Below are 25,176 nucleotides of genomic sequence, written 5' to 3'. Positions count from 1 at the left end.
TACAAATGAAAGTGACTTTAAACCAGATATCAAAACTGGAGATGTTAATATCAGCTGTTTACATCATGCAGATGATGTTACACTCCTAAATAAATCCAGTACATATCTGTAGGATAACTAAACGGAATAACTGCTGTAAAATTTGGTATGAAAAGCAGCAATAAAAAGACCATGAAAATAAGCATAAACATCGAAAACCTCAACTTCACCTTGAATGGAGAATGAACCTATAGAACAAGTAAAACATTTCAGTTAATTTAGGCACAATTTTTGGTGATGATAGCAAATGAAATATGGAAATAGACAACAGAATTAACAAAGCTGGTATGATAGGAAGTCAATTGAATAAATTTAAATGAAATAAAAGAGAAAATAATCAAACCAATTAAATTAGCTGTGTTAAAACGAATTTTAACTTATGGATCTGAGATCTGTATCAGATATAAAACACTTGATCAAAGTGTTTTATATCTGATAAATCACAAATATGAGAGTTCTGAGAAAGATTAAGAGAGTAAACAGATGATATCAGTGGAGTATAAATATTAAAAACAAGGATATTAGGAAGGAAACCTACACTGTTGGCATTCAAGAATGTATCAGAGCTAATTTCTGATGGATTAGCCACTTAAACAGAATGGAAGAAGAAAGGTTACCAAAACAAGTATTTTTTTTCCCCAAGATGATAGGAAACAGTCTCAGAGGAAGATTTAGATCTAGATGAATTGTTACAGTAAAAAATGCATACCAAAATATATGGTCTGATAATAATATTAGAGTCATAACAGATTCATTTGGAAGAAAAACTGTAGGAAGTTAATAATTATGTAATCTTTTCATGTAATATTATCATAATGTCCTTTACCCCATGCCCGAGGGCACATATCAGGAATTTCATGATGATGATCGATAAGGATTGCCTCTTTACAAGGCTTTAATACCTCATTTCAAACAAATATGTGCAGACTTGGTCCCCTGATTTCTGAGATGATGCAAATATATGGTGGGGGACAAAGGGACTGTTAAAGAAGAGTAACATGCTACGCCTAGAAACTCTTGAAAGTTTCCAGGTCTCCAACATATCTGAAAAGGTCTTACAGAATACCAGTAGATAGAATTTATAGAGGATGGAGAGAGGATGAGAGGACATCAATGAAAGCTGAGAATGAATGCAGTCTAGAAAGGAGTAAGAACTAGAAATTACTCTCATAGAATGGTGTGTGACCGGAATGGCTTGCCTTTAGTGGTAATGAGTGCAGATGGTGTGAATGAATTCAAAAGAGAAAGTATGGTAGGTAGTGTGAGTGATATGTGGCCTTCCTCAAAAGAGTTCCTGACTCCCTGGAGGTATCCTGTAATATTATTATTAAATAATAATGGTAATTATTACAACAGTAATATCTGGCAACTAATACCACAGGACCAAGCTTACATTCACCTCAATGGTTCTTCATAATTATCCTTGTAACTCAGCATATGACCTTTTCTGAGTAGAATATTCACATACTCAGCCACTTCCTGACAGCATAGCATGATTTGTCATCAGTTAGAAATAGCACAGTCACATCCTTAACTGAAACTTTCTCAGAGCCAACATTCTAGGAGAATGAGTTCTCACTATCATGTGCTGCTTGAGGAATTTGTCTCCCAATAGCTAATTCAACTTCTTTCTTACCATGAGAGTTCACTGCTTTGCAATCAATGCTTGTATATATATATTTTATAAAAAAGATTGAATGACTAGAACCGAGAGAAATGAAAACAAAGTTTATTAGTACTAGCACAATTAGTTTCAGCTTGTATCAGCCTTCGTCAGGTGCACATTAAAAAAGAAATAACCAGTAAACAGAGGAAATAACTGTAAACAACACAGAAAGTTAGTGTACATGTATTTCAACATTAAAACGTTGAAGTCTGCGCATTCAAAACTGTTCCCTCGTTGTTTTCATTGCTGGGCATATGCATGCGTATAGCATCTCATGAACGCTAGTATTTGACTGCAGCACAATGACATGTCTCTGAAAGGTTGTAACTCAGGTTGTTGAGATGTACGGTGGTGTTGAGAATGATTTCCTTTGATTCTATTATCTTCCTTTCTAATTCATCATAGAATAAAAGGTTGATGAATTAGAAAGGAAGATAATAGAATCAAAGGAAATCATTCTCAACCTCCTACATCTCAATAACAACCTGAGTTACAACTTTTCAGACTGTCATTGTGCTGCGGTCAAATATTGGCATTCACGAGATGCTATATGCATGCCCAACAATGAAGCCAACGAGGGAACAATTTTGAATGCACAGACTTCAACGTTTCAACATTGAAATACATATACACTAGCTTTCTGTGCTGTTTACAGTTATTTCCTTTATGTTTACTGTTTTTTTTTTGTTTGTTTGTTTAATGTGCACCTGACGAGGGCTGATACAAGCAAAACTAGTTGTGCTAGTACTAATAAACTTTGTTTTCATTTCTCTCGGTTCTAGTCAATTCAATCTTTTTATAAAAATGTATAACAACCAACTAAATCAATCTTCATATATATATATATATATATATATATATATATATATTGGAGTTCATATTTACTCGGTTAATAATGTTATGAATATTAATATGGTTTAAATGATTATAACACCGAGATTAAAAAAGAATAAGGTTTAATCATGAGACACTACTAGTTTTGTTGAAAAAATCAACTTCCTCAGGTGTGCAATACAGAGAATTATATAAAAAATAACAGAAACATTGTAAAATAACAACAACAGATCTAATGTAAAAAACTGAAGTACAGTTTAAAAAAGAATACGTGCTGAAATTCCAATTGAAGTAAGCTACGTGCGTGAGCTATCGCGAGTGCGCCAATATTGGACAGTAGAGATGTGCACATCAGATAAATTGTAGCTGAGGCTGTTATTCGTATGGGTTGAATTGAGGAATATTTCTTTAGATTCAAGTATCCTTCTCTCGAGTTCATCATAACAAGTATGTATATTGGACGTTTGAGACCAGTCTATGAGATGTTGGTAGCCTTTGTTGGAGTTTATAGAGAAGAGGATGTGGCTTGAGAGAGCGCTGGCTCGGGTCCTATTGTAGGATATGTCTCTTTTGTGTTCTTCAAAACGTAAAAGCGCAGATTTAGCAGTCTGACCGTAGTATTTTTTGCCACATTCACAAATGATCTTGTAAACTTCTGGATACTGAAGAGGGAGATGTTTTGTTAACAATGTTTCTGTTATTTTTTATATAATTCTCTGTATTGGACACCTGAGGAAGTTGATTTTTTCAACGAAACTAGTAGTGTCTCATGATTAAACCTTATTCTTTTTTAATCTCGGTGTTATAGTCATTTAAACCATATTAATATGCATATACATATATATATATATATATAAAGTTAACCATAATAATTATACATGTGACATAACATCCATTAGGCTAATTTTAGCAATGCACTTCATTTTGACCAGCAATTGATCCACTGGGTCTGTAACAATATTACCAACATTGCATTCACAGCCTTCTACCTTGAAAAGATTCATATCCTCTGATATCATCAGCAGCACAACTCCTGCTCCTATCATATCTGTCCTCCCTAAAAAGTACTGTACCTTTTTACACTCAACTTCAGTTAGTATATCTGCCTCCAGAAACCAGGTCTTACTAATTTGTCTAAAATCTGCATCCACAATGTATTCATGAAGACAGCAAATTTAATCCCTTTTGTTTCCTATACTAATAGCATTTGTGTACAGACATAAGTTACCTCAAGTCATCTTTGTGTATTTACCTGCATAACCTTGGTTCAGTTGGACAAACTGCAGATCTTTATTCATATCTTAGTTCCTTGGTTATGAAGATATTTTTACGAATACCTAATAAGATCAAACCTGGAAAGCACACAAATGTCCTTCCATCATACTCACCTACCTTACTATACCACTTGTATCACTGCAACAATTACGTAACTTATTTTAATGGTATTACAACACCCAATGATTTAAATTATTATAAATTATATTTTGCTGAATTTCAAACCAGCATCTTCAGAGCACACTACATGTTACAGTTAACATGTGATGATGAGTAAGTGAAACAATTCAAATTGTAATAGATGACAAAAGATCTAAAGTGCTAATTTGGCACCCTATAATGTTGTAAAAAAGAAGTGTTACAGCTATGTAGGAGTTGATCTCAAGATAACAGTCTCCAAAATTTTTGCAACCATACTTGTTATGGTTATTCTCATACTTGTTCCCAAAAATTTGGAAACAGCCTATTAGATTACATAATTTAGTTACTCTTAAGAGTAGATACTCACTTCCTCCCAGTGTAATCTAGTTTCCCTGAATTTTCATATTAGATGATATAATAAGTAATTTCTCTACACCCCGATATCAAATACACTCAAGTGCAACCAATCCCTTTTAAATAAATCCATTCTTCCACCATACTTACTTCACACATTCAAAGACTTGCAACCATTCCTTGTACATAACTGCTATCACATCCCTTCTCCTTACTTCACAATTATCATATCTTGGTAACAAATTAATGATTTTCCATCACTCACTCATTCATCACTCTCCTTCAGCAATCCCTTCATACTGTCTCTCATATTATATTTATTACTAGTTAAACCATTTGTACCTACAAAAACCACCAATGTCTGTTACTTTTCTTCTGTTTGTCTATAGCATTTCTTGCAGTTTTTGATTTTCACTCTTGAAAAACTCAAAACAGTAATGCAGTCATTAACAGCATGTTTTATAGATGAATCACCATGGTTTATGAATCTTGGGAAGACCATATAATCTAGGTGGATGAGCACAAAGAATTTTTAACTTTTCCTTGAATTCTTTGTCCCAAATGAAAATATTATGAATCAATTTATTGACTTTATTAACTTGGCTAGAAGTTGTGTCAGATGAGAGAGGATGATAAGTGTTGTGCTGAGACTGCTAACGAAGTTTATCTTCAATTAGACATGATTCTTTTCAAAGCAAAACTACCACCTTCTAATCTAACTCCAACAGAATTCAAAACACTTAATTCTCTAAAAAAGAATAATAATTTTATCCTTACTCAGGCAGACAAAGGCAAAGCGGTAGTCATACAAGATAAGAAAGAATATTTTAGAAAGATTTCCTTAATACTATGTGATTTCTCTACTTATCATCCCCTCTCATTTGATCCAACTACTACACAAGTTAGTCAAGTCAATGAATTGATTGATAATATTTCCAGTGAGACAAAGCATTAAAGAAAAAACTAAAAAATTTTCATGCTCAACTGCCCAGATTATATGGTCTTCCAAGATTCATATTCCAGGTATTCCATTAAGACTGGTAGTAGATTGTATCGGCTGTCCCACATATAAAGTTTGTAAATACTTATCTACCTTATTGCTTAATTTACTGGAAAATCTACTTCTCACATCAAGAACTCTCTATATCTTAAAACAAAAGTTTGTAATCTATATTCAGAACCTTCAGATGCTTTATTTAAGTTTCGATATAATATCTCTTTTCACAAACATTCCTTTGACAGATACTATTAATTAATTTACTTAAACAAGATTTTCCTTCTGATATCATCAAACTGGTTGACTTTGTAATCCACCTAGTTATTTCAGTGTACAAGACAAATTATACCAAAAAGTTAAAGGAATAGTCATGGGTAGCTGCTATCTCTCCTACTCTTGCAAATTACTACAAGGAGCATTTTGAAGAGTGTCTCCTTAAAGACATTTCTCCTAAACTTACAGTATGGTGCAGAATGTACATATATGTTTGCAGTATGGAAAGGTTTAAAACTATTCATTTCAAAAAAATAAACATGATTCATATGAGAATTCAGGTAAATCATATTTATTTACTTTAGAAGAAAGAAAAAAAACAATCAACTAGCTTTTTTAGATATTTTAACTCTTTGTCAACCAGATGATAGTTGACAATTTCTGTTTTTTTTGAAAAGAAACTCATATCGATTATTATATCCATCCTAATTTTCATCATTCTGTTCAAAAGATTGAAACTATTAAAACCTGTCACATCATACTCATAATATTTGTTTCACTGAAGACCTTTTACAACAAGAATTTAATTACATCAAATCTGTTTTTATGAAAAATGGCTTTAACAAATCTTTTATTAAGAAAGACTATTAACAGCTTCAGAAAACCAAGATCTCCTGAAGACATCACTCGCATTCCATTCCCTAATATTAAAGGGATTTCTAAATGTATTTGTAGTATCCTTTTGTTCTGTCAGGAAGATTTCCCCACTCAACCTTCCAGGTGTTTATCAGATCCCATGCTCTTGTGGTTTTTTTACTTTACAGTCATCTGTTGTGTAATTCAATTCAATAACCATAGTTTTTTTGGAAAAAATTAACTTTTTACATACAGGTAGATATTCCTTATAGACTGTTTATATAAAAAGAGTTGTGAGACCTTTCTACACTAATCTAACTTACACAGATCTGATGGCCTCAAGTTCCCTTTATGGAAAATATTATTAGATAATTTTTATGCAAATTCCTGGTTATTATATTATTGAATTTTTTTTTAATTAATTGAGAATTTTACTGACCATTTGTTGTCTTATTAATGCTTTAATAGCAACTTTTGAAAATGATTCTTTAATTGTAATTTTATATTGTGTTCCATTATTAAAGTACTGAGGATGCCTATAATACACAGAAAATTCAGCTAATAAATTTATTTCACTTAAGTTTGGCTTTCTGTCTTCAATTTTTCTAAATATGTCAACTTAAGTAGTGATATTAAAGCAGGATATAGCCTCGATTACTGATACAGATGCATGTGAACTGCTGCTGAGAAAAAAAAAGTATTAAATAGCTAAAAATAATATCTCTTTTCACTATTACAAAATCCAGGATATCACATTTTTTGTAGTTGTTGTGACAACACAGCAAAGAAATAATACTAAACTTGAAGCTGTTTTATGGTACAATTTAATAAAATTCTAATATACAGAATGCTGCAGTATAAAAATAGAATATACAAAATGTTCTAATATAAAGATCATACTACAGAACAGTGTTCTAATAATCTGTGTATTTTCAACTCTGATATTTCAGCTTGAATTATCAAGTGAATAAAGAAAAAATAAACATGCAGTAGTCTATTTACATCAGATGTGAACAAGCTGACAAAACGGACTGTCCTAAATACTGGCTTCACCCAAAGTCCTTTCATTTATTTTCCTTTTCAATGACATACATTTGCATCTGTAAGAGCATAATAACATGTCTATATATACATATATACACACACACACACACACACACACACACACACACACGAGATGTGATCAAATATTATTCAATATTTTACTGATAAACTATTACAATTAAAAATTAGTTAAACTTATTTCCTTCAAAATAATCATTCTGTTCTTAAAACTACTATTCTCAGATTTGCTTTAACTTCTGAACTGTTCCCAGAATGTTTTCTTTGGGATGTTCTTCACTATGTTTAACCACGCTACCGGCCAAGATGTCTATAGACGTCAAGGTTATCATGGTTGTGAAGTGCATATTAAAATTGTAATACCATTGATATTACATTGAAATATATGATGGATACGAAGCGTATGAGGATGCATATTTGATCCATAATGGCTGGTAAGGTGGTTAATTTTATAGCATCTACATCAAGCTGCACATCTGTTTAAATTATGGGAACAAGTAGCAATTGCAATCACATCAGCAGAATAATCTGGCACAGGAAGTAACAAAAAGCATTTGTATCTTGGCAAAATTTGGTTTGAAGTCTAAATGCACCATTACAAAATCCACTTTTGCAAATGCCATATTTGCTGCTATCATAATTACGGTATTAATAAATGTTAATTCAACTGTTGACTGAGACTATCACCAGCAAGAATAAATTCACTGGCATCCATTACAAATTTACATCACATTTTTGGACACATTTGTTGTATATTCCATTGGGAAGTTGTCAAAGTAAATTGGCATTAAATTTTGATTTACGAATACCACTCACAAAAGGATGTAAAAATCTATAGTACAGTGGTAGGCTATGAATTAGATAAGCCAGGAACCTTGCTCTAGAGATCAAATGAAGTTTTCAAGCTGCTTCAGGCTTCTAATAATCAGTGCAGTGGTTGTTTTCATATCTTATCTCTAGTCAATTAGTCGTTTATGAATAGTTTTTTTTCTACCTCAGCTCTCAGGTCCCTAATTTAAAAGTGGATTGAAAAATATCTTGTATATAGCAACATTTAACAATTTGAATAATTTCACTCTTACTCCACATAAATGTATAATTGACTCCCTATCACACTTTGCTTAATCTGTTTACCTATTTGATTTGTCATCTTCACTGAAGATTGTGTCTAAATAGCTGAAATATTTTCTTATTCTATAGGTTTCCCCCATCAGGATGCAGCTACCTATACCTCCTTCAAATTCTAACTGCTGATTTACAGCTTAAATATAGAAATGTATTGCTCTGTATAACATAATTCCATTTACTCCAAAAAAAAAAAAAAAAAAAATGGTGCATTATGAACAGCTTTTCCTCTTGGTACGTAGCTGTATGCCTTTTCCAGATCTATAAAAACTTAAATAAAGATTCTTGTTATATTCCTATAATTTCTCAACTATCTGTCTTAAAGTAAAAATCTTGACTACCAATATTTGGCCTACACCTTGTTTTTTTACTCAATGTTTCTCTTCCACAGCTTTTCTTAGCCTATTTAAGTATGACAAGCACAAATCTTTCCTGGAACACTCACAAATAAGGAAATTCTTCTGTAATTCTCACAGTGTATCACCTCCTCACTTTTTTTATTTTATTTATTTATTTATAGATAGGCTATGAATCCATGCTTTACTCACAGAAATGCAGTGAAAAAAGTAGTTGAACAAAAATGATGGGAAATCTTCTGTAACAATATACAGAAGATAAAAATCACAAAGCTGGCAAAATGGTCTAGAAACTATGAAAAAAGCTCAGAAATGGAGGAAAGAGTACTGTAAAAGGAATCAGAAATGATAAAAGGTCACATGAAAACTGGAGATAAAGATAATCTAGTTGTATGGAATAAGTCTTAATGATTGTTAAGTGACACAAGTGGCAATAGTGGTGGAAAACATTCAAGGCGAATGCAATCAGTAGTACTTTTCTACCTCAAGTATTGATATGTACTCCTGATTGCATTCATCTTGAATATTTCCTACCACTGTTCTGCAACTTATAGTTTCATTTAAAGATTTTTCAAAGTAATTATTCCAAACACCTAGAATATCTTAATTTTCAATTTTAATGCTACCTTTACCACCACTGATTCCTTTTGCAGCATTCCTCCTCTATTTCTAAGCATTTTCAATAACCTCCAGAATATTCTGCCATGTTTGTATTATTTATCTTCTTCTTTATTTTTGTCTTCACATGACTTTTGTTTAGCTACTTTTACATGCTGCTTCACTTTTTTTAAATTTTTCTCTGTATTCTCTCTGAGCACATGTTGGCTTACTGGTAACTTTCAATATGCTTTTCTCTTTTTTATGACAACCTCTTTAACCTCTTTAGTCCATCATGAAGTTCTGATTTCTCTGTCCTTGCAGACAACTTCACACATGGCTCAGTGGCTGAATGAATATTTTTTAGAGACTGCCACTACAAGGTTTAATTGTTATTTTAAAACTATCATTCTTTCTTAAATAACACTTGTACATTTGGATCCACAGATTACCAGTCAAAGCTGCTCAAATTTAATTATTGTAAAAACTTTCTTACATAATTTTCTTTTCAATATGTAATTCATTTTTATCATGCTCAAAAGAAAATGGTGATCACTTCTTATTTGAAATCCCCTGTATCCTTTTGTCTTGAACCAGCATGTAACACAATAAATTAGACTTTTTTCTTATGTCTTCTCTCTCTCTCTCTCTATGTGATTTTTTTGTATAGTGAGATTTGTAGAAATTCCATAATTATAAAATCATATGTGTATTATAGTAAAAATTATATGTTATACAAATATTTCATCTTGTGTATCATAAGACACCATCAGTGTGAGGAATTTGAACAAAAGAAACAGCATGGTGAATGCATTACATTAGAATTCCTCTATACATGCAATGGCATATCTGCTAGGTTAAAATCACTATCGGGTTCAAAATATTAATAAAATAAAATTAAGATAAAACAGAATAAAATAAAGTAAAATAAAAAGAAAGTAGAACCTACTTAATACAATTGAGGATAACAATTTCCAAACTTTAGGGATAGTAAGACAGTCGTTATGATTAAGGTTCAGTTGATAAAGTAGGGCCTGAACAGTTTCTTTAAATAAACGTTCATAAATAAACACAGATCTATATAACAGTTTGGTGTTTTCCCACTGGATCCCATGGCTAATAATTTCACCTCCATACTGTGCCAGATTTGTGAGGTTTGATAAGCCAGATATGTCTTGATGTTGAGAAATATATTTAACTGATCTTCCTGTTTGTCCATAGTAAGACAAGTTGCATGATACTTGGTTATGCACCAGTAAGAATTGTTGATGAACGTTTGTTCTTTGGAAAAGGTAAGAAAATGTGAATTTGATTGATAGGTTTGAAGGAAGCAATGAGTTTGGAATTTTTCATAATCTTTGCCACACATTCAGAGACATACACACCGTTGATGTAAGGTATGGGAATAATACAGAGTTCTTTGTCTTCCTTTGGATAACAAAGGAGGGCTGTTAATTATTTTTTGTGTTGCTGTTGAATCCATTTAGTAGAGCTGCTTGTTTGAGTTTCCAGTTTCAATGGATATAATCCAACAATAATACAAAAAATAATTAACAACCTCCCAGACAGTATTCAAGTGAAAAAAAAACAGATAAAAAACCCACAAGACTCTTACTTACATCAAGAGCATTTCCGAATGTGTGGTAAAGATTATGAAAAAATAAACACTCATTCAAAACCAATCAACCAAATTCACAATCTGTTGCCATCTCCAAACAACAAACTTTCACTATTGATACCTTATGTATACTAAGTACCATGTTCATGTAACTCATCTTACTGTGGACAAACAGAAAGATCAGACAATAAACATATTTCCAAACATCAAGACCATATACAACTTATCAAACTTTACAAACCAGGCCTGACACAACATGGAGTAAAATGCAATCATGGGATCCAATGGGAAGACAACAAACTATTACACGGATCTATATTTAAATATAAATGTTTATTCAAAGAAAGTGCTGAAGCTCTACTTCATCGAATGAACCTTAATCATAATGACTGCCTTACCATACCCAAAGTTTGGAAATTGTTATCCTCAACTGTATTAAATAGCCATTGTTTTATTTTAATTTTATTGATAATATTTTCAGCCCAATAGTGTTTTTAACCTGACAAACATGATGTATCGTCATCACTTGTTCATTGGACATCCACAGATGCCATATGGTCACTCTAATGCTCAGTGATATGTCACACCACTCCTTGCCATGTAGCCCTGTTATATGTTTTTCTGAAAGCTCACTCCACACACACACCATCCATTCCATTGATGGTCTACCCCTTCCTCTTTTTCAAAGAATTTTATCTTCTATTATTGTTCTGAGAAGTCCTCCTTCCATCCTTTTAATGTGTCCAAAATATTTTAACTTTCTTTTAACTATTGGAAAAACAACTGCTTCCAATGTTTCCAAATATTTTAACTTTCTTTTAACTATTGGAAGCAGTCGTTTTTCAAATAGGTTTTTGAAAAAATGCTACTGGAATTTTCCAATAGTTGCTTTTCCCACAGAGATAGATCCATCCTTCCTTTTTTTATACAAGTCTCTGACTATTGTTTTAGCCATTCTTATTCTTCTTCTGAACAGCAATTCTTCATATTAATAATGAATCCCAGGTACTCAAACTTGCAGACTCCTCAAATCTTTCTCCATTAACACTTTAAGTCCTAGACCTACTGGAACTTAAAGAACCCTGACCATTTTTAGCTTTATTTAAAAAATTGCGGTGCAGTATTTCTATGGAATATCCAAATACTTATATTTTGTCTTTTAGTTAGCATCTCTGACAAATAATTGGAACAAAAATTTTAGTTATACAAGTGGTGTGGGCTCCAGAAACGAGTTGCAAGAAATCAAGGTTTTTGAAAAAATTAAAAGTTAATTTTTTTATTAGTTTCTACTTATATTTACTTCTTTAGTGTTCAAAATTCAACAAATTCAGTCAAAATATTGCTTAGATGTTACATAAATAATGAAAATTATAAATAAAATTAATGTGTGTTATTATTATAATGAAAATATAATTTTACATAGAGGTGTACATCACTATAATTATCCCATCGGCCACAAAAATCGAGCGGTAAATTATTGAATTAGGCCATTCAGTTTTTGAAATGCAAGGCATATTAAATAACATTATATATATACATTTTGGGTAATATTCATTTATTTTTTAGTATTACTAGAAATATGTTGTAAAATAATGAAATATGGAGTTTAATACATCAATGCATGTGCCTTTCTGTGGCACATGCATTGATGCACAATGTATCTTTCTGTGGCAATCATCAAAACACACTCCTAGACAAAGTGGGACGTCACACTGCTTGCAGTATACAGTTGTGTACTTTCTTTCCTGTCCTACAGATGTTTGTTTTACTTTTTCTGCACACACTTTGCAGAAAAAGTGTGTGCAGAGCATTTCCTCTGTCCTCTTATTCCCTTACTTCCTGGAGTGACAGGAATCACATGTGGAAAATGATTTCTTCTAATAAGATGTCCACTTTCATGAGGAGCTGATATCACAAGACCTTAACTACTGCTTCAACATATTGTTGTAGTCGGATATTCCTGTGGACTTTGTTATATAATATATATGAGTTCACTATTGTGAGATCCAGGATATGGATGAACAGTGTCTTCCACCATTTCAAATGATGGCGATGGAAGAAGTAATATGACACAACTGATCACTACGATCCACTTCAACTTTGATGCAGCCGATGGGTAGGCATTACGATATACTAATATAAATTCCCTTTTTTATTGATAAAAGTCAACCATCCTCATGGATAACGAAGCTGAAGGTTCACTACGGTACAGTCCGATAAATTAGTCAAATTTTTAGCTTTCTAATATTTTTAAACCACTGAGAAGGAAGGGCTGGGTGAGCTAAAATTTTGAGCTCACCCAGTATCTAGCAGCTGTGATTGGTTATTGTGTCAACCAATTCAATTGAATGTTGTCACTTGTAATGAGTTGAGCGATTACTATATCCAATGGCTTTATTACAAACAGCTGTTACACGTTTTCTGGAAATGAAAATTTGAAAGTGGATGTTAGGAGGAAAAAAACTAAATGTTTCTCTTGCTATGTAGTATAGCATCTGTTGAGGTTGCAAAGTTTTTTAACGGTACAGAGACATTTTTATTCTAGTCTTCGGAAACAACAAACAGCAAAAAAAAATCTATTCCTGAACAAAAATGAATATTCTGTGTATTATAAGACGTTGCTGATCTACAACAAAATACCAGCATATATGAGATTGAAAAGACAGAAGAACAGCTGATACTAAAAAAATAAAAATATTGAAAAAGAGAGCCAAAAGGCTTCACTTTGGCGATGCAAAATTATTCAAATTAAGTGGATAATGAATCCAACATTATTTCAAAGCTGAATAGAGAAACTATAAAGTTTTGGTAGTTCCAGGCGTAAGTAAACCTTTCATGACAGGGCAACTCATAGTAAAGGTCTCCACCTTAAAGGTCACTATCCTTAATATTACCCATAACGTAAAACACATCTCCTAGGAGATGTGTTTCACGTTATGATGTTATACATTATGGGGGGGGGGTCAACTTTTTTTAAAAAATTAAAAAAAAAAAACTGATGAATGTAGGATTCTTGAAAGAGCGAATAATTCCAATAATGATCGGATGTTATGTATACTGAGTCTCTGTAAACAAAAGAAATTTCTTGAAAAAAAAACAGAGCAAAATATACACAAACCAGAGAAATACACATAACATGGGCACAAATTTTATGAAATGATTTGCTGCTCCATCAAATGATATTTATTCCTGCCATTTTCTGTCTCCTCGTAAGTTTTTTTTTAATTATACCATCATAAATTCACTTATTCATGTCTAGACTTTATAGGATCATGCTAATTGCTCTACCCAGCAACTTATAGGGCACACATATCACAAATGTTAATTATTAATAATTTGTTTACCATTAATGAAAATATTTCTACTCACACTTATTCTTTCTTTTCATTTCCTATTCTAACATGTCTTATAAATGATGGTTCACATATTTTCATCTTTGAGTATTTCAAATATACCAACCAACTATAGCATCCTCCTTAATTGTTGTTTTCTAATAAATCTTAAAACAAAGAGATTGTTCCCCCACTCTATGCAGAAGTATTCACAGTTATCCTGCAATTAATTGCATTGGACCAATTAAGATAAGCACTCTCAAAACTTTCATACATCGATAAAAATGCAATCATATGGTCATGGGCGTCTGCAGAGGGAGGGGGGGGCAAACAGGGAACACTCCCCCCCACCGGGAGTTCCCTGTTTGTAAAATTCCACAAATTATAATCATAAAAGTGATTGAGATATGTATACTTATGTCTTATAACCAGTCAAATTATAGTCAAAGCTTACATATAACCTTATATGTAAGCTCTGTCTATCTTAAAATTTTATTATGAGTTGGCCTGTTTCGGCCCATGGTGGGGGTAGCCATAGAATATGTGTTTTATTGCAGCAATAAAACACGTGTTCCTGTTTTTGGTTCATCTTTTTCTGATTCGTGAACCGTGAGACCAGTTCGTTTGCCGTGTCTAGTGAGTCACTGAGCGAAGTGTAAATTGATAGTGAAACAAATTTAGACAGAAAAATACATTTTTAAAAGGTAAGTGTATATAATTTAATATTATTTTACTTGTTAGTTTTGTTTTTTTGCTTTTAAACTGAAATTCACATCGATAAATAATGACATCAAAAAATGCTAAAAGATGCTAAAATTGATGTAATTATTTAATTAAATCAATAATTCTAAAAATTTATTGATGTAATTATTTGTCTCCGAGCCCCCCCCCCCCCCCCCAATCTGGAAAATTTTCTGCGGACACACGCCCCTGCATACGGTCAAATTGACGTGAAATTTGTAGAGCGTTGTATAACTCACATGACAGCACACCCAACTGAAATGGGCATGCCACACCACTGGATTTTAGTAATAAGGGTAGGGGTAGTGGCCCTTCCCACAATGCACAGCATTATACATGTCTGTAAGGATATGTGCATTGCATTATGGGATACTAAGGCAACTGATGTGAAGTCATTAGCCGCTATATACAAGTAGCCCAGTCGTGAAGTGACTTCACATGCAACCTTTGTTTGCTTACACTTGGATAAAGGATGAAACCAAGAATATAATTTCTTGTCATCTTTAATTTATAATTTAGATTTATCAAATAAATGAACATACTGAATTACATTATACTTGCAAAGAAATTATATTCTTGTTTAATCCTTTTACCCAAGTGTAAGCAAACAAACATTTTTATGTCAAGTAGATTCACAACTAGGAAGCTACTAGTATTTAGAGGCTGCTAACTTCATATCAATCACCTCAGTATCCATAATACAAAGCACACTTCCTTTCAGATACAGAGGTAGCAGAGTTTTTCATCCAGGAAGCTCTGCTTTTTCATCCCACAAAACAGGAAAAACTAGCCATTAGAACACAATTAACAGACATAATACACTAGCCTCATAGCCCGAGATACTTCAGTCGTAAATCTAAATCAACCTACTTCCTTTGAGACATGTATAGGATATGCATTACGAGGAGTCACAGCTCAGACCAAGAAAGGTCACCTCAAGAAAGGTCAAAAGAGTAAAGGGGTGTTCATCATATGCCTAGAGTAGTTAGTATAGGGTGCAAGAGAGCCTGATAGTATTAGAAGAAAGAAAAGACAGATAGATAGATAAGAGATAGAGAAAAAAAAAAAAGCCTGAGCTCTTTCATAACATTTTATAGGCTGCATAAATTGGAGAATATGGTACTGAATTATAAAATATCAGCGTGGATAAGAGGATGGCTGACTGACAGATATCAAAAAGTGGTATATGGGGGATGCGAGTCTGTAAAATTTAAGGTAACCAGTGATGTACCACAAGGACAGTCTTTGATCCACTGTTATTCAATATGTATAATTAATGACATTGGAAAGGATTTGACAGGTGATGAAGCTATTTGCTGATGATGCAAAGATAGGTAGGGCAATTAGGAATGTGGCTAGTCATGCACTTTGGCATGATTAGATATCCAATGTATTATATTGGTGGGATTATGCTAGAAGAAACCGATCAAGCTAGGGATCTTGGAGTGTTAGTATATAGGAAGTTGAAGTTCAGGGACCATGTAGCAAAGATTGCAAATACAACTCAAAAGATAATCACAATGCTGAAACGAACTTTGACATGTAAATATAAGGATGTCATTTTTCCTCTTTGCAAGGTCTTGATAAGACCTCACTTGGACTATTGTGCATTCCCTTATGATTCTGATACAGTGGAGAGTGTTAAAAATCACATCAGAATTGTGGAATACTGATTATGAAGACAAATTGAGAATTTGTAGACTGCAGACACAAGCAAACAGAAGAAAAAGGGGTGATATGATTGAAACTTACAAACTACTGAAAGGGTCGTACAGATTTCAGTTGATGGGAATATTTTATTTTATAAAGGGTGGGGAAAGTAGAAGAGGGTATCCTTGGAAGCTGAGAACAAATGCTACAAATAACGGATTAAGATCTAGAAGTTTCTCTCAGAGAGAATTGGAATGGATTGCCGATGGATGTTGTGTGTGTAAGCAGTGTGAATGAATTCAAGAACAAGTATGATAGCTATGCATGTAGTATGTGGGCTCCCTTGATCAGTCCGACTTCCCGGAGGTCTCTCTTAATGATAATAATGATAATAGCCAAAGACTATCATTTTTCCTTTTTCACCAGTCTTATGCAGATGAACAACCAAAAGACCAATTGAAACTAAAGTGCAAAGATGACTGATATCCAGGTCGTTAGCCTTATCTGAGTTAACTGTCTTGAGTTGGCCTTCTCTGCCTGGGATTGCTTTCCCATCATCCCTGCAATTGATCATAGGACCACACTGAACTAAGAGGATGGAACCATTTAAAAAACCTCTTATAGTAATTACTAAAATACAAGGGAAAGGCTATTTTCTCAGAGGAGCATAAATGTTACAGCAGCATTGTAACAAGTGTATAACACTTCATGACGAATATGTAGAAAGTGTAAGTTACATGGTTCTACCTCAGTTTCCTTCGTAGTGATTATCAGAACTTTCCAGCCACTCTTGTAGACAGAATTTTATCTCCCCCTGGTCTACACCACCTAGCCAAAAATTTGACATCTCTTAGAATGCTTCTTTCTAAATACAAAAAGTATCTGACAGAACAATAAAATTTCCACAATACAATATTGTAAAGCATTTATATGTCATATTGCTGATTTTCTAATCCATGTTCCTTCCAAGTCTCCCTTAAATGGTATTTTAATTCATTAATTATAAAAATAAAAATTCTCTTCCCATTGCTGACAGGCAGCAGGTACTGCAACAACAAAAAAAAAGAACCTGTTCTGTTCAAAATAAATGGAATGCCAAACATATTACATAATCTGTTCCAAATATGCAGGGCAAGAGAGCAGCTGTAGAATGCATATTCCTGTTTCCATTCAGTAACAGATGTCACAGATTGGATCTCCAATGTCCAAGTACCTCCATTTGATGGTATTGACTGAAGGCGACCACATGCAATTCTCTATTATGTTGGAGGTTTAATGGATTTTTTACAACACTCAGAAAGAATTAAATTAGAATTTAATACTCCTATATTTCGTCCTAGTGACTAGGACATCTACGGGGATTACAAAAACAATTAATGTAACATGCACACAAAAACTTACAATACTAAGCCCAACCACGTCACCCACGTGGTTGGGCTTAGTATTGTAAGTTTTTGTGTGCATGTTACATTAAATGTTTTTGTAATAGTGTCACCCACGTGGTTGGGCTTAGTATTGTAAGTTTTTGTGTGCATGTTACATTAATTGTTTTTGTAATCCCCGTAGATGTCCTAGTGACTAGGACGAAATATAGGAGTATTAAATTCTAATTTAATTCTTTCTGAGTGTTGTAAAAAATCCATTAAACCTCCAACATAATGTCCTCACAGCACTTAAGCCTCTACACAAGAATGCAATTCTCTAAGCAAGATCCCACTGTAAGAGTATCCTTGGAAATTCAGTAGGTTATGAAACAAAGTGTTGTTTTCAAGTGTGGAAGTTTGTGATGAAAGAGTTCAAGATTTCTTTATACCACATTTTACTTTTAATGGAAAGAATGTCAATGCCAGCATGTTGTAGCAATCTTAGAGTTGAGCACAGAATAGTATTCGGGAACAACCTCTACTTTTGGGCTTTTATAATCATTTACTCCAAACAGGGAATGAATGAAAGAAGAGAAAGTACCAGAGATCTGCACATATGTGATTGGTCTGCAACATTTTATGGATTTTTGAAGATATACTGTTTAAATAGCAGAATTTTAAGACTGGAAGCCTGAAGCCTCCGTGAACCCTCCATGATTCTTTGATAGTTGAAGAAATTCCTTTTTAACTTCTTGGTATCAGTTGGACCAAAAAAATTGTACAGGCTTACTATATAATTGCTTTTCTTCAGTTTCTGTGATGTCTGTAACATTTATTATATACAACTGAGCAAGGAAGATTATGGTTTTAAGGACTATGACTTTAGAGGAAAAAGAAAGTGGCTCAATCTTCTAAGGTTTCAAGTTTCAATGTTTTTGTATATAAGGTCTTGTTGAATTGATAATATTGGGTAAGTGGAGAAGGGAATTCCAAGTATAGTGAGGGATTCTCTCTTTGAGGTTTTCTTAAGGTCTCATCAATGGGATTCAAACCCAAAAAATTAATAAGACTAAATTAATATATTTTCCATATACCAGTAAAAAAAAAAAAAACAAGTGTATCATCTTATTATTAAAATACTCTGGATTGGAGGTTGTGAAAAGAGTTTTTACTTGTTAATAAATTACCAGTAAATTATACTTGCAAAGAAATTATATTCTTAACTAATCCTTTATCCAAGCGTAAAAAAAACAAAGTTTGCATATGAAGTATCTTTGTGACTAGGCTACTTAAATACAGTCTGTTAATTCACGTCAATTACCTCAGTATCCCATAATGCAAAGCACACTTCCTTTTGAAGTAGGCTTTACATTATGAGACAACTGATGTGAGGTTAACAGTCTCCACATACAAGTAGCTAGTCACGAAGATAATTCAGGTGCAAACTTTGTTTGCTTACACCTGGATAAAATACAAGAATATAATTTCTTAATAAATTACTTTGTAATCAGGTGAAAAAGTTTCTAGAACATAACATAAAAGTCTTTAATCATACCTTACACAAAGGGGTATCCATTGTTTTCAATGGAGAAATTGAAGATGTATTAACTTGTACATGATGATGCTCTGCTTCTATCCATGGAAAATTCTGAAAATTGTTAAGAATATAAAATATTGTCATGTCAAAATATATTACAAAACTCAGATTTTTAAAAACATTTTCAATAAGTAAAATACAGTTGCCTGAATATAAGCTTAAATATTTTAGAATTTTTCTAATGAACATTATCAAAAGTATGTTAATAAAAACACTCTAGATATCTTGTGGGAACTACTTTATACTTATCTCTATGAGATGGCATCTGATCCAACCTGCATACTGGTTCAGTGAACATGTTCTTCCCCACCCCCCTACACACACACACCCATATGCCACATGGTAGCATATATTTAATAGATCCTCAGAAGTGATGTTATTCCAAAATAGATTATTGTAGTCTTTCAATGGGAAAAAAAACTGACATAAAAAATTCTGAAAGTTTGTTGACACCATTTAAAAAACAAAGAATATACTCTTCAAATTATTAGTTCACATCATTTATGAGTTCAACAGCTATGATTTAATCCAAAACAATGTTCCAATACTTTCAATAAATGAAATTTTAAAGCTTAAATAATATTGTTTTTGAAAGACTTGCTACTTGACTGTGTCAAATGAACATACTTAATTCTCATCCTTTCCCCCTTCACTCATATATACACACACATAACACATAGAGAAAATAATTACTTTTGAACATATTTTGCACAGTGATATGCAAATTATGTACACAGATAAGAAAATATTAAAATTAAGAGTATTAAATAACTATCCACTTGATTACTGAACGAGGACTGAATTCATTACAAATACCATCAATTAGCCAGTGCTACTGAGGTAAAGAAAAATAAAACAAATGAGATTCCTCTAAATAATTAGATGATTTACTGATTTATTCATGAAGGAAAGTGGAAGCTGCTCTAGCATATTGTCTATGAAGAATTTAAAAATCTCCTATTCATGACCTTATGCTATAATTTTGTTAAAAAAAAAAACACGTAATTTAATCCTCTCTCCTCTCCCTCACTAACCCAAATTTACAGATTTTGCTACAGTGAACAAATCTTTTTGTAGACAAGACTTTTGCAAAATTCATATGTGCAATGCTCATGATCCTGCATCACTGACTATAAAGTTTTAAACAGAATAAAAATTCATATCATACTGAAAAGAAAATAAATAATGCATTATGAAAAATTTGAAAAGAAGCAACAATTGTCTGAACTTTGTGTATTAAAAATTGGAAGCATAATGACAACTCTCAAAAGACTTGTAGACCCAATATACAAATATTACTGGGGAAAATGTGAAAGAATTTGAAAACAAAACCACATCTCAGAGACTGAATGAAAAAAGCATAAGAAAATACTGTGGATGCATGGGATTATTTAAAAATACAGAAAAGTCAGAACTTTAAAAAATACAGAAAGCAAAGAAGAATTCTTTTTAGAGCAATTTCTTTTACATGAAAAAGAAATCTAAGAAGTTCATGGCCAGCAGATCAGCATATACCTTTTAGAGAATATATATAAGCTAACCTATGTGAAAATGTTGATATGTTGACCTTTTTTGCAATTTGGATCTCCTCATTTCAACTCCATGTTTAATTTCACAACATTAATTCAGTCAACCCAACAAGAATTAAATTTACTCTGGAAAGAGAAGATAATAGAAGAATTACCACAGACCGCCTAATAGTAAGTTTTCAGTATATGGAAAGATATACTAATGCTTCTCATCAATCATCCATCTCAGAAGTCAAACATTATCAAAATGTTAATGCTCATCATCATCAAATTCCTGCCATGTACCCTCAAGGGGTCCATGAACGCACGGATCTACAGTCAAAAATATATAATTAGAAGCCAATGCTTCATGAACAAATCTTATGATCCATAAATTCTCTTCTAAAAACTGAACTGGTTTTTATTAAAATTACTTCCTTCTCTAATGGTTATGACTCGGATATCATCACAAAATTAATAAGCAACTATTGCCTTCATTCCTAGTTCTTCTCAAGAAGAAATCTCCAAAGACTCCTTTCCAAAAGGTTCATCTGAAAAGTTCACGAGACTTTTCAGGACCTTCAATTCTGTTCATGATGAATTTGTTCTGTAGCTGATTTTTCCCTGTTCCCTCTGATTCCCTGACAAAACGTCTACAAATATGCTATGCTAAAAAAAAATTCCCAACAGCAAACTATCCTACAGTCAACTCTCACTATAACTTGGAGGAACCACAGGTATGATTTGTAATAACAGATAGTTTCTTATAATGAATTTCTTTTAGCATCACATTGTACCTGCTGAGCTATGTTTTTAACCTTTCACTAATTTATAATAATTTGTCATAACTATCTCTGCTATAGTGATTTAACTGTAAAAAACTATTCTTTGGTCCTTATCTGCTATAATGAGAGTCAAATGCATTTATGGATATTTTTTATGATTCAAAGGATTAAAAGAAGAGTAAGAGGATAATTCAATGCCAAACTCAAATTATGGAATTCAATAATCAAATACTATCTTTCTTGATTTCATATGCAAATATTCCTACCTGAAATTCAGGATCATCTCCCAGAGTTATATTGACAGCAGCTGATTCCTTTGTATGAATTTGTAATGCAAATGTACAGTCTAAAAAATACATGTAGTTTTAATCAACAACAAGAAGGTAATATCATTATGAATTTATTTTAAAAAGAAAAACTAGGTTTGAACTCAATTTTCCTCGAAGGTTCCAGTAAGCTAAGATTTATCTACATTTTTATACTGTATATATCTGCACAGAATAAACTTTGTGTATTAAAAAGTTGGAAGCATAATAGAATTCATAATGACTACACCTTTTTTCAATAAAGATCCAAGAAGCTATTTTTCCGGCGACATAAATTAAGTTAAGGGGATAATAAATCCTGTGTTATTTTACAGCCGGGTACGAAAATCGAGAGATCGAAATCTAAGAGTTTCATGCCAAAGAACTATTGGCGAGTCCAAGCGTAAGTCCTCAATAAAGGTCAAAACCGGTACGGGTAGTGACCTCTCCTCATAATGTAAAACAGTAATACATCTCCTAGGAGGTGCGTTTTACATTATGAGAAAATATTAAGGATAGGGGCAGAGCTTGCTCCACCTTTGACACCAGTTGCCATAGTGTTGTACTACCCAAGTGATGACTTATGCTTGGACTCGCCAATAGTTCTTCGGCATGAAACTCTTAGATTTCGATCTCCGATTTTCGTACTCAGCTGTAAAATAATATGAGATTTATTATCCCCTTATCACCTTTTTTCTTTAATTTTTTTCCCCTCACCATATCCATGTTATCACCTGAGAATGCCTCAAGTTAGTCCTATCATAATTTTTGGGAAACTCACTGGATGGCTTATTGACAATGACAATTCCCATGTTTGTTCAAATACATTTTCAGACAATATGCCTTTAGAGAAGAAAATATCCAAGTGAGTAAGAGGGGTGTGTGTGTGTGTGTGTGGATTTTATGGTTTCAATCCATAAAACATTTAGGAATTTGTAACACAGCCCACAGAGAAGGCCAGAAAACCTTGCTGTGTAAATAAAATAATTTTTCATAGACATTTTAGGTCTCCAATCAACAAAATGTTCATGTCACATCAGGTAGTGCAGATCATCTATCATCTAAAGGTGTTTCCCAAAGGATCCACACTACAATGGAATTTGAATCCACAGCTTATATGTGGCAAAGTGAAAATGTGTTCCAATCAATTACCAAGACTGCAAGCTGTTACCTCTACTTAAGACTGGTTAATAAGGTTTAGATGAAAAGGACTAGAAAACTCCTCAGATTTTAGAATGGAATTTATGAACAGCCATCCATACAAAAATATGCTGTTCACATAATTATAACTTTAACTATACTTAGGTTTTCATAAATCTATGAATTATCATTTCTGTAGATGATTTCTGTATCTTCTCTGAATTAGAGAAGTGCAATGATATAAATAATGGGCACATGCAAGATTTCCCTAAATTTAGAAATAATTCTTCTCAATCTGTCTCATTAGAAGATCTAAATTTTATCTATATAATAATGAGGATTCAAAAAAAATAATAATAAATAATAATAATAATAAATAAATACAATACTGTATGGAGGCCAGATTGACTCCAACAAAATATTAACAGACTTAATACTTCATCATTTAATTTATTTGAACATTATTAACATAGTGTAATAGGAGAGAATGAAAAAAAAATATATATATATATGAATGAGAAAATAATAGTTGATAATGTGGAAGGCGTGAGTGACTGTGAAAGCTTAGGAGATGGTTTTGTTTGGGAGAGTGAATTTAGATTAAGAGTGACTGACCTGCAGAGGGAGATAGATGAGCTGAAAGAGGAGGTGGAATGTCTTGTGAATGAGAGCAGAAGTATGAAAGATAAGATTAGGAGAATGGAAGAGATAAATGCAAGCCGAATCAGAGTAGGGGAGAGAGAGAGAATTTTGGGAGCGTTAGAAGAGGAGAGAAAGGAAACAGTAGAAGGGAGGGAATGAGTGAGAGGAAGGGGGGGGGGTGCCAGAAGAGGAGAGAATGGAAACAGTAGAAGAGAGGGAATGAGAAAGGGATATGGAAGTGCTAGAAGTGGAGAAAATGGAAACAGTAGGAGAGAGGGAATGAGAGAGAGATATGGAAGTGCTAGAAGAGGAGAGAATGGAAAACAGCAGGAGAGATGGAATGAGAGAGAGAGGTATGGGAATGCTAGAAGAGGAGAGGATGGAAACAGTAGGAGAGACGGAATGAGAGAGGGATATGGAAGTGCTAGAAGTGGAGAAAATGGAAACAGTAGGAGAGAGGGAATGAGAGAGAGAGAGATGTATGGGAGTGCTAGAAGAGGAGAGAATGGAAAAGTAGGAGAGAGAGGTATGGGAATGCTAGAAGAGAGAATATCAGTAGAGGAGAGGGAATGAGAGAGACCTATGGGAATGAAAGAAGAGGAGAGAATGGAAACAATAGGAGAGAGGGAATGGTAAGAGGTATAATGTATGGCGACTCAATGATCCGTGGTGTTCAAGATAGGATGTGTGAGGAGTGTTTGCCAAGAAGAACAATAGAAAGGGTGGCAATTAAGAGAGGTGAAAGGGTGGATGAGATGATTGTGATGGTAGGAACAAATCACTTGAGTGGTAATGTAAGTTGGGCAGCAAGAGATATGAGATTTTTGCTTGAGGTTGTACGGAAGAAGACAGAGAGAGGAAAAATAGTGTGCGTGTTGCCTAGGTATGATGAGCTGAGCAGAAGAGCGGTGATATTGAATGGCATAATAGCGAGAATGTGTGACAAGAGAGGACTGGTATATGTGGATGCTTGGAGTGCGTTTGAGGAAAGAAAGGAATTGTATGCGAGAGACCGCTTACATTTGAATGAAGAAGGACGCAGGCATCTGGAGAGATTGCTGTTCTGAAAAAGTCAGTGTGTCCAAGGGAGAATGGTAGAAGGGGTGGCCTCTTGTGGGAATGGGTATGTGGGAGAAGGGGGGGGGGACGACATCAGGTAACACTGAGCCCAGTGGAGTCTAGAGGGGATAATGCTGGGT

General features: G+C 33.3%; 1 protein-coding gene across 4 annotated transcripts in view; it reads right to left on the bottom strand.

Annotated features, from left to right (window-relative positions):
• Window positions 1–6,961: 6,961 nt before the first annotated feature.
• The window catches only part of PolZ2 (DNA polymerase zeta subunit 2), a 59,802-nt gene continuing 41,587 nt past the window's right edge, over window positions 6,962–25,176 (bottom strand). For all 4 annotated transcript variants that reach the window (XM_090393699.1, XM_090393706.1, XM_090393716.1 and 1 more), the window contains exons 6-8: window positions 22,157–22,236; window positions 19,556–19,648; window positions 6,962–7,255 (exon numbers count right to left, since the gene is read on the bottom strand). In XM_090393699.1, coding sequence (XP_090249825.1) covers window positions 7,220–7,255; window positions 19,556–19,648; window positions 22,157–22,236 — 209 coding nt within the window. In that variant the 3' untranslated portion in view covers window positions 6,962–7,219. The remainder of the gene's footprint in view (window positions 7,256–19,555; window positions 19,649–22,156; window positions 22,237–25,176) is intronic.

The sequence above is a fragment of the Typopeltis vanoorti genome, chromosome 1, assembly GCF_054136105.1.
Source record: "Typopeltis vanoorti isolate ZY-2024b chromosome 1, IOZ_Tvanoo_1.0, whole genome shotgun sequence".
Lineage (NCBI taxonomy): Eukaryota > Metazoa > Arthropoda > Arachnida > Uropygi > Thelyphonidae > Typopeltis > Typopeltis vanoorti.
This window is presented reverse-complemented; position numbering and strand designations above follow the sequence as displayed.